The sequence below is a fragment of the Macaca thibetana genome, chromosome 16 (genome assembly GCF_024542745.1).
Source record: "Macaca thibetana thibetana isolate TM-01 chromosome 16, ASM2454274v1, whole genome shotgun sequence".
In the NCBI taxonomy this organism is placed as follows: domain Eukaryota; kingdom Metazoa; phylum Chordata; class Mammalia; order Primates; family Cercopithecidae; genus Macaca; species Macaca thibetana.
This window is the reverse complement of record NC_065593.1, coordinates 73,602,787-73,616,324: the sequence shown is the minus strand read 5'-3', so window position 1 is coordinate 73,616,324 and position 13,538 is coordinate 73,602,787. Positions and strand designations below refer to the sequence as shown.

Genomic DNA, 13,538 nt, shown 5'->3' with positions numbered 1-13,538 from the left:
TCCATGACATAAATCTAGGCAACAATTTCTGTACAGGGCCTCAAAAGCACAGTCAACAAAAGCAAGAAAAAAAAAAAAAGACAAATGGGATTACATCAAACTAAAAAGCTTCTGCACAGAAAAAAAAAAATCAACGAGTGAAAGGCAACCTACAGAATGGGAAAATACATTTGCAAACTATACATCTGACATGGGGTTTATATCCAAAATATATAAGAAACTCAAGCAACTCAATAGCAAAAAAACAAATATTCTGATGATTAAAAAATAACCGAATGACTTATTTAGGCCAAGGACCTAAACAGACATTTCTCAAAAGAAGACACAGAAATGGCCAAAAGGTATGTGACAAATGTTAACCTCACTAATCAATAGGGAAAGGCAAATCAAACTTACAATGAGATATCATCTAACTGTAGTTAGAATGATTATTATTAAAAAGTCAAAAGATAACAAGTGTTGGTGAGGATGTAGAGAAAAGAGAACCCTTATATACTGCTAGAGGGAATATGAATTAGTACAGCCGCTAGGGAAAACAGTGTGGTTCCTCAAAAAATTAAAAATAGAACTACCATATGATCTAACAATCCCCCTACTAGATATATATCTGAAGAAAATAAAATCAATATGTCAGAGATATCTGCATTCCCATGTTTACTGCAGTATTATTCACAATAATCAAGATATGAAATCAACGTAAGTGCTCATCAAAGGATGAATGGATAAAGAAAATGTGATAGATACGCACACACATACACACACACATTTGAATACTATTCAGCTACAACAAAGAATGAAATCCTGCCATTTGCAACAACATGGACAAACTTAGAAGGACATTATGTTTAGTGGAATAAACTGGGAACAGAAAAACAAATACATAATCACACTCACGGAATTTCAAAAGTTGAGCTCATAGGAGTAGAGATCAGATACCGATTACAAGAAGTAGGGGAGGAGAGGAAGGAAAGGCAATAGAGAGAAGTTAAAGAGGAGGTATGATGTTACAGTTATTGACAGGGTTTGGCTGTGTCCCCACCCAAAATCTCATCTTGAATTGTAGATGTCCCCATAATCCCTGTGTCAAAGGAGAGACCAGGTGGAAGGAACTGAATCATGGGATCAGTTCCCCCATGCTGTTCTCATGATAGTGGGTGAGTTCTCATGAGATCTGATGGTTTTAACATGTGTGGCAGTTCCTCCTGTGTTCATTCTCCTTGCCGCCTTGTGAAGAAGGTGTCTTGCTTCCCCTTCACCTTCTGCCATGACTGTAAGTTTCCTGAGGCCTCCCCAGCCATGCTGAACCGTGAGTCAATTAAAGCTCTTTCCTTTGTAAATTACCCAGTCTCAGTTCTTTATAACTGTATGAATATGGACTAATACAGTAATACAGGAGAAATAAATTACAGTTTTCTAATGCACAGTAGAGTGCTTATAGTTTATAATAATGTATTACATATTTCAAAAAGTTAGAAGAGAGGAATTTGAATATCCTCACCAAAAAGAACTGATAAATGTTTGAGGTGAGAGAAATGCTGATTACTCTCGTTTTATCAGTATATAATGTATCTATGTATTGAAATATCACACTGTACCCTAAAAATATGTAAAATCACTACATGTCAATCAAAAATAAAGTAAGTTTATACAATAAATTCTAGTCCATATTATATTATCCAAAATTTCAGGAAAGAAATGCTTCAATGGCCCAAATTCAAAATAAAAATGGCTTAATTAACAAAAATTGTTTTAATGTTGTTTAACTAATTCTGTTAAAATCTGTCAGCTATGATAAGAAATCTAGAACATTAATTAAATTCAAGAGCTAGTCAAAAGAATATTCTCTAAATAAAAACTATTTTATAGACCATAGACTTCCAGAAGAAAATATACCAAAACATGAACAGTAGCTATTTCTAAACAGCCGAGAATTTTAGTTATTTTTTATACTTTTCTGTATATGCTGTGAAATCTATTATAATTAAATATGTTACTTGGAAGCATAAACTTTTATATTTTCCATTACTATTTTATGTAGCTTACCTTTTTTTCCCAGTCATTATTTAGAGATTCTGTGCTTTGTTCACATATCTTTTTTAGTTCTGCAATCTGGTCTTCTTTAGTCTCTCTGATAACTTGACAGTCACGTATCAGTGTCTGAACTGTCGAAAATGATGAAAACATACTTAAACCAATTCTAGATACATAGAGTTTGATTATATAAAATTTAGTGCACCAATTAGTAGATAATTCAATTTTTCACCAAGTCTTCTCAATGCTTTCTTCTAAAGTATCTTTTATTCCTTGCTCTTTTTCTCGATTTCTACCACCACAGACTGGCTTGGTTAACCCTTCATCATTACTGGCTCCCTAGACAATTTTAACAGTGTATTGGCCTCAAGCATCATTCCCCTCCAAGGAGTCCTCTGTTGCTTTGAGGAAACCTTTCACCATTATTCTAAGTGAAGTAACTCGGGAATGGAAAAGCAAATACCGTATGTTTTCGCTTATAAGTGGAAGCTGAGCTATGGGTATGCAAAAGCATACAGAATTGTATAATGGACTTTGGAGATTCAGAAGCAGGGGGTGGAAAAGGCGGTGTGGGCTAAAAGGTACATATTGGATACAATGTACACTACTTGGGTGATGGGTACACTAAAGTCTCAGACTTCACCACTATACAATGAATCCATGTAACCAAAAGCACTTGTACCCCAAAAGCTATTGAAATTTTTAAAATTTAAATAAATAAAGAGGCCTTTCATTGGTGCAAATCTGGTAGTTACGCCCAGGCTTACAAACGTTCCACAGCTCTCCTCATCTAAAAAATAAATACAGGTCAAAGCCTCTGACAAGGACAACAGTTCCTCGTGATTCTGGCCATATCTCTTCCCATTTGCATGTTTTAAACCAGTATTATAAACACACCAACCTATTTGCAGATTCCTGAGTTCATATTCTTTCTCATAGCACTGCCTAAATATGATTGTCTATCTACCTAGAATGCCCTTCCCTCCCTTACTGAAAAACTCCTACTCATCCTTAGACTCTCAACTCAAAAATCACACCTTCTTTATGAACCAGTCATAAAGAATCACTAAATCATGATTTACTCAACCAGATTTCTCCCCTTACAGGGACAGAAAGAAATTCCTCTTTATTCCCATGAAACCTCGAGTATTTCTCAATTAAATCACTTATTAACATTATAGTGATTTACTTGCCCATTTCCTCTTTAATGAGACTATGTTCACGGAAGAGAAAGAGATTTCAACTTTTTATCCACAGGGCATAACAGTGCCACACAGGCAAATGTTCAAAAAGATGCATACTGAATGAATAAATAAAGGAACCCCTCATTTCAATATATTGTTGCTGCTAGATACTTTTAAATCATTTTCGAAGTTTATGTTACTAAAATGAAATAGGTTTTAAATTAGATAAAATATTTGCCTTATAAATCATTTATGTTTCTATCTTCTTTACTATAATTATTTAAACAGTCACTGATTTAAGTGAAAATGTGTTAATATATTCATGTCTTCTGGATAGTAAAATAAATTCAGCTCCATTTTTAATTGAATATAATATTATCATAGTTTACTAAATACGTTTTTATTCATTTACTTCAAGATAGCAAAATTTTTGTAAATATTTCCCTAAAAATTGTTTTCACTCTTATAACTCAACTACGCAACAATGAAGGAGACAAGATGAATCCAAGTTAACCTAAAATGAGTCTTTACCATCTACAATATATTTTACTTTACACTTCCAAAATTAAACTAAGATCTGGTTGCAATTCAAAATGCCTTTAGAAACATTATTTTTAAAACCTCGTCATTTTTAAACCTTAGGCATGTTTGAATTACCTATTTTGAATCAGGGTAAAGAAAACCTGGAAATAAATTTAAAATATTTTTCTAGCCACGGATAATATTTGGAGAAAAAACCTAAACGAATTTATAATTGCTTTTATCAACATTTAAGGGTGGAAATGAATCTAAAAGTATTTATTTCATTGGTTAACTTATCTATGTAATTGCTGTCCTAACTTGTCAAAGGCATTATCATTCATTCAAATATACTCAGGTTTGGTGAACTGGGGGAGAGCCAGTAAGTTCCATACAGAAAATCCTAAATGAAAACCTTCCCTTCTCCTTTTCTCTTATTCATTGCCTAGATCTTCTCATTCACTAAATCACGATTCACTCTTCAAAATTTCTTCTTCGGTTCCATTCTAACTACTCCCAGTGCCATCATTCAGAAATCCTTCTCACCTTAACATGCAAAATTACAGCAGCACAGAAGCAGAACATCTCTGAGTTGGCAGGGACTTTATATATTATTTATTCTGATCTCACCATTTTATAATGAGTAAACCAAGGCCCAGAAACGACTTGCTATCATATATTGGACACTGATAACAGAGCTGAGATTAGAGCCTATGTTTTCTAATAAGTAGAATGCTCTCTCCCTCACTCCATTCTGCCTCTGCCTAACAGACTTGGAATTGGCCTACTCTGTTCAACACACCCTCCATTACCAGGCTACTCCTCCCAAAACATGAGGTCCTAAAACTCACATCTCAAAATCCTTCCCTGGCTCTTTACATCCAGCCCCTACAGGACAAAGTTCAAGCTTCTAAATCTAAAATTCAAAGTCATACTTAATCTAGCCCCAAGTCAACTTTCTTAATATTTTAAAATCTCTCTCTTAATGCATAGGGTATCCACTCTAGCTAAATATGGTGTTATTTTTCTCTTTCTTTTACCACATTACTTCCCTTAGAATAATGGCGAAAGGTTCCCTCAAAGCAATAGAGGACTCCTTGGAGGGGAATGATGCTTGAGAAGTACCCTTCCTACAACTTACCTATTTCAGCATTCTCATCCCAGTACCTGCAACTCTTCTCTCCAACTAACCAAGACTTTAAAACTTCACAAGATTTTACAAAAGTTCCTTTCCTGAAACAATATTTTCCACACACGCTCTCATGATCACCTATTGATGTAGATATTTCAACCCATAGTCATAGTCAACTAGGGTCAGAGTTAGCTCAAGCAGTTACCTCCTCATGCCGGGCTTTCCATCTGTCCATAGTCAACTTAATACTTGATTACATGCTTTCTTTTTCTTCTTAATAAAAGTGCAAATAGGAAATACTTTTTAATTTTTCTGTCAATCACAATACCAGCATATACTATCAGACATAAAAGTAGATACTTAATGTAATGAATTTTACTAGATAAAGAAGAATAATTTCCTTTGACTTCCTCATGAACGCCTGTAAGTCCTAATTCTATGACTGCCCTCAATACTCTATGGCAGCTGTATCCCAGTGAGGCTAGAGTTAAGAAGAGGGAGTGAAAGCAACACACTCTTCCAACTCTGTATCTAAACCAACCACCACTACTACCCCATCACTGTCACTACACAAACACACAGAGACACACACACACAGTTTTTGCCCCTTCATATGGAAGCCTACATAAATTTATACATTGATGAAAGCCCACATAAACATTCCTACCTCATACTATAAAAGGTCAGAAATAAAATTTTATTCTCCACATCACTAAAATAAAATGGAAATGTTATTAAAAGATGTATGAAACAACACAACATCACCTTTCTTTTCAAGCTTTCTAATAGTCTCTTCAGTTTCATGTTGTTTACTCCTGTATAAAGTTTTCAGTTCCTCTATTTCATTATTCTTTCTTTCTAAAATCTGCAAATAAATTTAAAATGTTTCAGTATACTGTATTACTTTACATATAGGACAATTTTTTGAATCCTGATATATTTAATTCTAAAACATAAATAGAAAAAGTGATTGTAGCAAATATGACTACACTGTGAAATTATATATATATATATATACACACACACACACATAAAGTAGTACCTCTTATCCATGGTTTTACTTTCTGCTGTTTCAGTTAGATGTGTGTGTTTTTGTGCATGTCCATGTTAATAATTCTAGCCTAGTCAGAAGTTCACATTTTGCTCTTGCAGCAGCTAGGAGGTAAAATCTATATGATCTGCCACACTTGGAAGCTTCCAAGTTGCCTGAAATTGTGAGATTTCCCTCCTTTTGACTAGTGAATATTGCCACAAATTGGCATTGTAGTGATTTAAGTGACTTTTTAAATTGATTCTCAAATGTCAGTGTTTTGTAAATTAGGGAGAAGTGTTTTGTCCTGAAAGGGAGTTAGGGATTCTTTTTCTCAGATTAGCATAAAAATAGGTGAAATTGTATGTGTCTAATATTTCTCTTCACATATTTTTCTTACACTTATGATATCTACTGTTGTTTATCTGCTAGCAAATGCCAGCAGATAATAAGTGAACGGTGAATTAGCAGGTAGATATTAATAGAAACTCGTAAAGAACCAATCATATAACTTTTCAATGAGCATAATATTTTTGTAAGTCTACCTCAGCTAATCTAATAAATGGTTTCCCCCAAACTGTAAAAATTATATTATAGTGCATTAAGAAAATTATTAAATATATAAGAATAATTGGTTATCTGAAATACATTATCTGTTGGAGATTTTCATACAATAATTTTGTTAAGGACGGTATAAATAATAATTTAGGTGATTTCCTAAAATATAATTCAGAAATTAAGCTGTCATAAAATGGCAGAGAGAAGCCATCAGAAATTTGCCAGGTGGGGAGAGTATAATTTATCACACTGCACTGGAATAGAACATTCTTCAGCTGGGCATGTCCCTGGATCCACCTACAAGCACCCTTCTATCCTCATAGTGCACAGTAAAAGAATTCCCAGATAAATGAAGAGATGACATGTAATCAGCCTCTTTTATATCTAGCTCTGCTACTGTGAATCAGAAAAATCAGCTCAAAATACGTCAAAAATTGCATTAAAATCTATTGTGAATTTATATTATGTCAGAAGTTTTAGATGTAATCATTTAATAAAATTTAATTGTGATTTTATACTTCAAAATACTTTATACTCACAAAAACTACAGAAATAACCAAAATGTAAAAAAGATAGCAAGTAAGAGAAAATGCTAATCAAGGGGAAAAAGGAATATCTACTTTTCTTATGGTTGGGTCATATTTTCCATACACCCAAAAGTCAGCTTAACAACAACAACAAAAAAGAACGGGGTACAGTAGTACATGCCTATAGTCAGCTACTCAGGAGGCTTACAGATCGCTTGGGCCCAAGAATTCGAGGCTGAAGTGAGCCACGATCATGCCTGTGAATAGCCACTGTCCTCTTCCGGCTTGGGCAACATAGCAAGATCCCATCTCTGGATAATAATATCCATAAAGAAGTAAAAAAGAAAAAGAATGTATACTAATAGGTAAAACACTCCAAATTTTACACTTGGCCAGTTCCTGATGCTTAGAAAATGCCAGACAAGCAATAAACTGATGAATATACTTTTCAAATCTAGCATAAAGTGAAGGATTTTATTTATATTTTACCTGGTACTTCAAACTAGTTGCATTGTCTTCTGCAAATAAATTTCAGGATTTATTTTAAAGAGAAATTTCTGGAAAGAATTTCATTATTAAATATGTTACTTAGAATAAATCTTTGTAACAGATATACCAAGAAACCTATTTCAAATTCCATCCCCATAATTTTTCCAAATAAATTTTTATATTCATTTATCTTATACATCAATAGACTCTATTTCAATTGTATATGTTATATTGAAATTATATTACTGATTCTTTAACATACTTATGATAGAGAACTTATTATCTATCAATTTAAACTAAAGTAAAACTCTAGTAAGAGCAAAAAAATATTTGCCTGTAATATCTGAATGGGTGAGAGGAAACTGGAAAAAGAGAGTTCAGTTTTTTTTCTCTAATATCCAATCAGTGGTTTCCTCCTTATTGCTTTGAAGGATGAGCCAAATATGTATTTTACTAAATATTAATATATATATTAACCTTTTTAAAAAGCTTGGATACATAATCCTGATGTTATAACTACTGCAACTACCTGCCTCTGTCTCTAGTACTCAGTTTTGGGAAGCAGAATCATAGTCTTAGCTTCGAAACAGGAAATGCAAAGTTTCCATTTGGATCAACCTTCATGTATTTCAAAAAAACACATACATACATTATTATCACTAAATGTTTTAATCATTACTAAAATATAGTAACAACCCAAATCCCATGTAGGATAACCATAATTAAAGATTTTTGCTGTGCCAGCTAAGAAAAAAGAATTTTATTTGAAAATACAGGCTGAAAGATTAGAAAGCATCAATCCCAATGAGCTACCTAAAAAACAAGCCTTTATTGTCAGTGCCAGCATTAAAATGCATGCAAGTCCAAGAGTTCCTTTTTAATTAAAAAGGAAATTTAATTACCAGAAAACCAAAAGAATATTACAATAAAACAAATCCTAGTATTTACCACTGATGTCTTATTTCAACTTTCATGAAAGGTAATGATAGAATGCAGATAACAGACTATAAGAAGGTCAGCCTAAATGCAATAGTTAAAAAGAACTAAAAGGTAATGTAAATATAAGGTTTTAAATAAACACATATGTTTAGCTAATAAAGTTAAAAAATCAACTTTTGCTGGGATATTAGTTTAGCATATTCCATTTTATAACAGAATGTTATAAAGTACATAAATAAGTGGATGGATTGACGGACGGATGGACGGATGGATGGATGGATGGATGGATGGATGGATGGATGGATGGATAACTGGATGGATCATCATAAGACCTAGAATATTTTTAGTATTCAATATAATTAAAATAATAAAAGATATATATCCTACCTTCTGAACATCAGCATCATGTTTCTGTTGCAGCCTAAGCTTTTCTTCATGAAATTTAGCTTCCATCATTTTTGTTTTCATGTCCAACTTCAAGAAAAATATTTCAAAGGTGTGTTAATTTACCTTCCCTTTGGCAAAAAATACACAATTAAATTAAAATAATTCCCTAAAAGAGGACAGTTATCATTTTCCACCTTTACCTTGTAGTCACAGATTCTAGCAATCACATTACATATACCAATATGTTTACTTCAGTCCTCTAATTACTTTCAAGCTAATTAAAAGTCTTTAAAATAACTTTCACCTAATAGGCAAAACAGACAATACTAAGTACAGATTCATTACTCTCCCCATTCTCTCCCGCACAAAAGAAAAAGGCATTTTAAAGTGACATTTTGGTTTTACATTTAAATCCACACAGTATTTTGCTCTTCATTATTTTTCATTTCAGTAAGTCTCTTCCAACCTTTTATTTTTTTTCTTTGGTCTATTTGCTCATTTTAAAATACTCTAATTAACCTACATATGTAAATATGACTTGAGAATGAATATCCATAAAAATGGCAAATTACTGATAAGTGCGTATCTTTTGACAGTTTTCCAGCTCTCTCTTCCAGAATCACAGACCCCAGCTCCCTCAAGGGAGTAACTTTATCTCCTTTCAAGCATTCCTTAACTTCTATCCTCTCCAAACCAACACCACGTGCAACGGTGCTCTGAGCAAAGCCAAAAATGTAACCAATCTTGTTAATAATAAGAAGTGTATCCTAGAATTAAAAGAGCAGTAGTGACAGGTTTCAAGAAGAGCAACATGAAATTGATTATCTCAAATGTGAAAGTATTTGGCCACACGATTTCTCATAATTTAAGACAGTATTATACATTGAAGTCTGGCAGACCTCTTTTCCAGCTCTAATTCCAATCCCACCATATATTCACTGTTGCGACTTTGAGCAAGTGATCCTTTGACACTCTAGTTCCTCTTCTGCTAATTAAGAAAAAGTATCTTTACCTCAATGGATTGTGAAAATTACATTCAATAAAATAATTTAAATGACCATGCCCAGGACAGTGTGTGGCACAAAGTAAGTATGCAAAAATATCAATCAACAACATTTAGGAAAAAAATTTTAACATTATTAATGTACCTTCAAAATGTTTCCTTGAAAATTTTTGAAACACACTTTATATTTTCAATTACTGTTTCAAATACAAAATAATATAAATTTAGCAAGATAAACATGCATATCATATTAACATATCAAACTGAGATTTTATAGTTCACAAACAGAAGTTAACATAAAACAAATTCATGACTTGAATGTTATGAATGGTGGAGAAAGACACAGTTATCTATTCACTATGCAAAAAAAAAAAAAAATTCAATTCCCTTGCCTCTAAATCACACAATATTTCTTCTTCCTTTTTGCAGAAAGGAGGATGGACAACTAAATTCCACGCAAAGATCCTTCACAGAAGCATTTTTGGGATCTATTAAAAGGGAACTAAAGCCAAAAAACAATATGACAAAGCTGGCCAGGACTAAGAGACATGATTCATTGCCAGATCTTTCCATAACACCTTCTAGAGAACTTGTCATACCTCAGCTTCTGAAGGTAAGCCCTAAATATCATGTGAGTGTGCTACCATAACCCCAACCCAACACATCTCACCGGCCCCACCTCATTATTTATTGAGCAAGTTAGGAATAAATACCTGAGACATGCTTAAGCAATCCATTAGCTAGCAAACAATCATTCAGATTCTCTCCCAAGAATCTAAACTAACACACCAAGTTAGCTATTTTGGGGAGCAAACCCAAGTTCTAAAGTGCAGCAACCAAGAGTAAAGCAGGCGAATCCAGTATATAGAAAAAAGTAGAGCAAATACACAAAAAAAGCAAAGATTAGAAACCACATAGCATCTGGATATGAGGGAAGTAAACTCAGGCTCCAGTGATCTCAATGACACCAGGGTTAGTTGAACTCAAAAGGATTTTTGTGTCTCTTTTTATTTTATGTAGCTTGATGGATCTCTGTTCTTACAACCAAAGATATTTCTCTAAATTCTATTCTTCTGGCTATAACTTTTTGCCTTGGTATAATACTAAACTTACAGAAAAGTTGCAATAATAGCACAAGGAACTCCCATATACCCTTTCTTTACCCGGATTTACCAATTTTTTTATATTTTGCCCTATATGCTTTGTCATTTTATGTCTGTATCTACCTCTACAAATATATATATAAATACATGCATATTACTTCCTCAATCATTTGTAAATTAGAAGCATCATGCCTCTTTATCCCTAAAAACTTCAATATATATTTCCTTAGAACAAGAACACTGTCTTTGATAACCAAAGTGCAGTTATCAAATTGAGGAAATGTAATATTAACACAATATTATCTACTGCACAGTTTATACTCAAGTTTTACAAATTATCACAGTAATGTCATTTATAGCTATTATTTGTCTCAATCCAGGATCCAACCCGGAATCACGCATTGCTTTTAGTTGTCACATCAACTATTTATTTATCCTTTAATCTGGAACAGCCTTTCTTTGTGTTTAGTGACCTTGACATTTTTTAAGAGTACAGACCATTATTAAATGTCTCTCCATTTGGATTTGTCTGATGTTTCCCTCATGACTAAATTTATGAGATTTTGGCAAGAATGACACTAAAGTGATACTGTGTCCTTTTTCATTGCATCGTATTAGAAGGAGGCTAGTTTGGCCCAATATCTCCAATGTACAACTCAGTAACTTGGTTAAGATAGTGAGCACCAACTGCCATCCTTTTAAAAAGGTAAGAGTATCTCATCTCTGGAAACTCTTACCTTGATGCTACAGAATAGCTCTATATTTCCACCCTGTACTCTAGGATAGAAATCCTAAATGTATTATGGACAACTAGGGCATGATGCCTGATAAAACATCAGGATTAGAATATGGAAACAACTGTATTACTATAGTATATAAAGACAATATAAGGATACAGATTTAGATATAGATGTAGATATAAATATAGATACGTACCTATGTGTTCATCTATATAGACTGAAATTGAAAAACATTTCTAATTAGTTTGACCTCCAAGGAAGCCTGACTTCAAAAAACATTTAAGTTTTCTTTTTCTGAGATCAGAATATACATTATCAATTTCAAATTTAAGATGTAAAAATTAGGCTTGCAGATCTACTTCAGGCTATAATGAAGTAGGGTACCACACTAACCTCCCACTGTTAACCATAAAATGGGATAAAATACATGAGATAATCGTTCTCAAGGACTGGACAACAGGCAATGCAGTACTGTGATCCTCACAAACTGAAGCCCACGATAGTCCCAGCTTTCTGCCTGGGTACAACAACTGGAGTCCACGGAGAGCACCACAGGCCTCCTGAGCTGAGAAGGCAGAGGTCAGAGTTCAGGGCAGTTAAAGAATCTTAAATGCAGGGCACTAGAGAGATATAAGCTGCCCAGAAGATTTCCCTGTCACTCCTCAACCACAGGCTAAAGGCTGGGATGTGTGCGCCCTAGGTGAATAACAAAACATTACTGCTACAAAGTAGAAAATGTAACAGCTGCTACAGGTTAAAGTGCTGGGAGGCTCCAAAGACCTGCCCAGCCAGGTGGAGACAGCTTCTTAACTTGCAAATACCTGGCAATTCAGCTGAAACAACATAAAGGCCACACCTCTGGACTACTCTAAACCTGCCTCCAAGGACTGAAAGCAAGCCTCAGAAAGCTAGTTTGTAACACAGGTCCCATGGGGTTGGATAATATCTTTGGCTTTCTATGTATTTGCCTTAACAGAATGCAAAAACCAAGTCTACACAACTTAAAGGTGATTAACTACTAATTGAACAGCCTATAAGAACAACAACAACAACAAAAATATTCTATGGAAAAAAATAACAGAATCCAGAGTCCCTACTAGGTAACAACCTCAAGGTCCATTGTCTAGAAAGTAATAAAGATGCGCCAAAAAAAATAAAAAAGAAAAGAAAATTTTGTCCATAGGCAAAATCAATGTAAATAAATTAAATAATAAGGCCCAAGATGACCCTACTTCAGCACACAAGAGTTTAAAGAAGTTCACATAAATACTTTCAAAGAACTAAAGGAAAACATATTTAAAAATTAAAGGAAAATATTATTTCAATGAGAGAACGGATAGGGGATCTCAGCAGATAAATGGAAATTATAAAATTGAAACAAATGAAAATTCCAGAATTGAAAAGTGCAATAATTCAAAGGAACAAAAATTCACTAGATGAGCTTAACAGATTAGAGAGAGCAGATAAAGGAGTCTATAAATTTGATGACAGAACTACAGAAATTCTCTGAGAGAAAAAAGATTGAAGAATTTATTTTTAAAAATCAGTAACACTTTTGGAAACTGTGAAACAAAATCCAAGAGTCTAATATACATGGAATTGGGGTTCCTACAGAAGCAAGTAAGAATAGGGAAAGACTATTTAAAGAAATAATGGCCAAAAATTTCGCAGGTTTGATAAAACAAAAAAATACTGAGTTAGAGAACGAGATGCTCAATGAACTCTGTGCAGGATAAATGCAAGAAAACAGCACCTAGAAACATCACAAACTGTTGAAAACAAAAAACAAAAAGAAAAATCTTGGCCGGGTGTGGTGGCTCACGCCTGTAATCCCAGCACTTTGGGAGGCCAAGGTGAGCAGATCATGAGGTCAGGAGTTCAAGACCATCCTGGCCA

General features: G+C 33.7%; 1 protein-coding gene across 15 annotated transcripts in view; it reads right to left on the bottom strand.

Moving 5' to 3' along the window:
• The window catches only part of CEP112 (centrosomal protein 112), a 537,631-nt gene that overhangs the window by 428,374 nt on the left and 95,719 nt on the right, over positions 1–13,538 (bottom strand). For all 15 annotated transcript variants that reach the window (XM_050762401.1, XM_050762392.1, XM_050762393.1 and 12 more), the window contains 3 exons: positions 8,797–8,883; positions 5,632–5,731; positions 2,044–2,162 (listed from right to left, as the gene is read on the bottom strand). In XM_050762401.1, the coding sequence (XP_050618358.1) occupies positions 2,044–2,162; positions 5,632–5,731; positions 8,797–8,883 (306 nt within the window). The remainder of the gene's footprint in view (positions 1–2,043; positions 2,163–5,631; positions 5,732–8,796; positions 8,884–13,538) is intronic.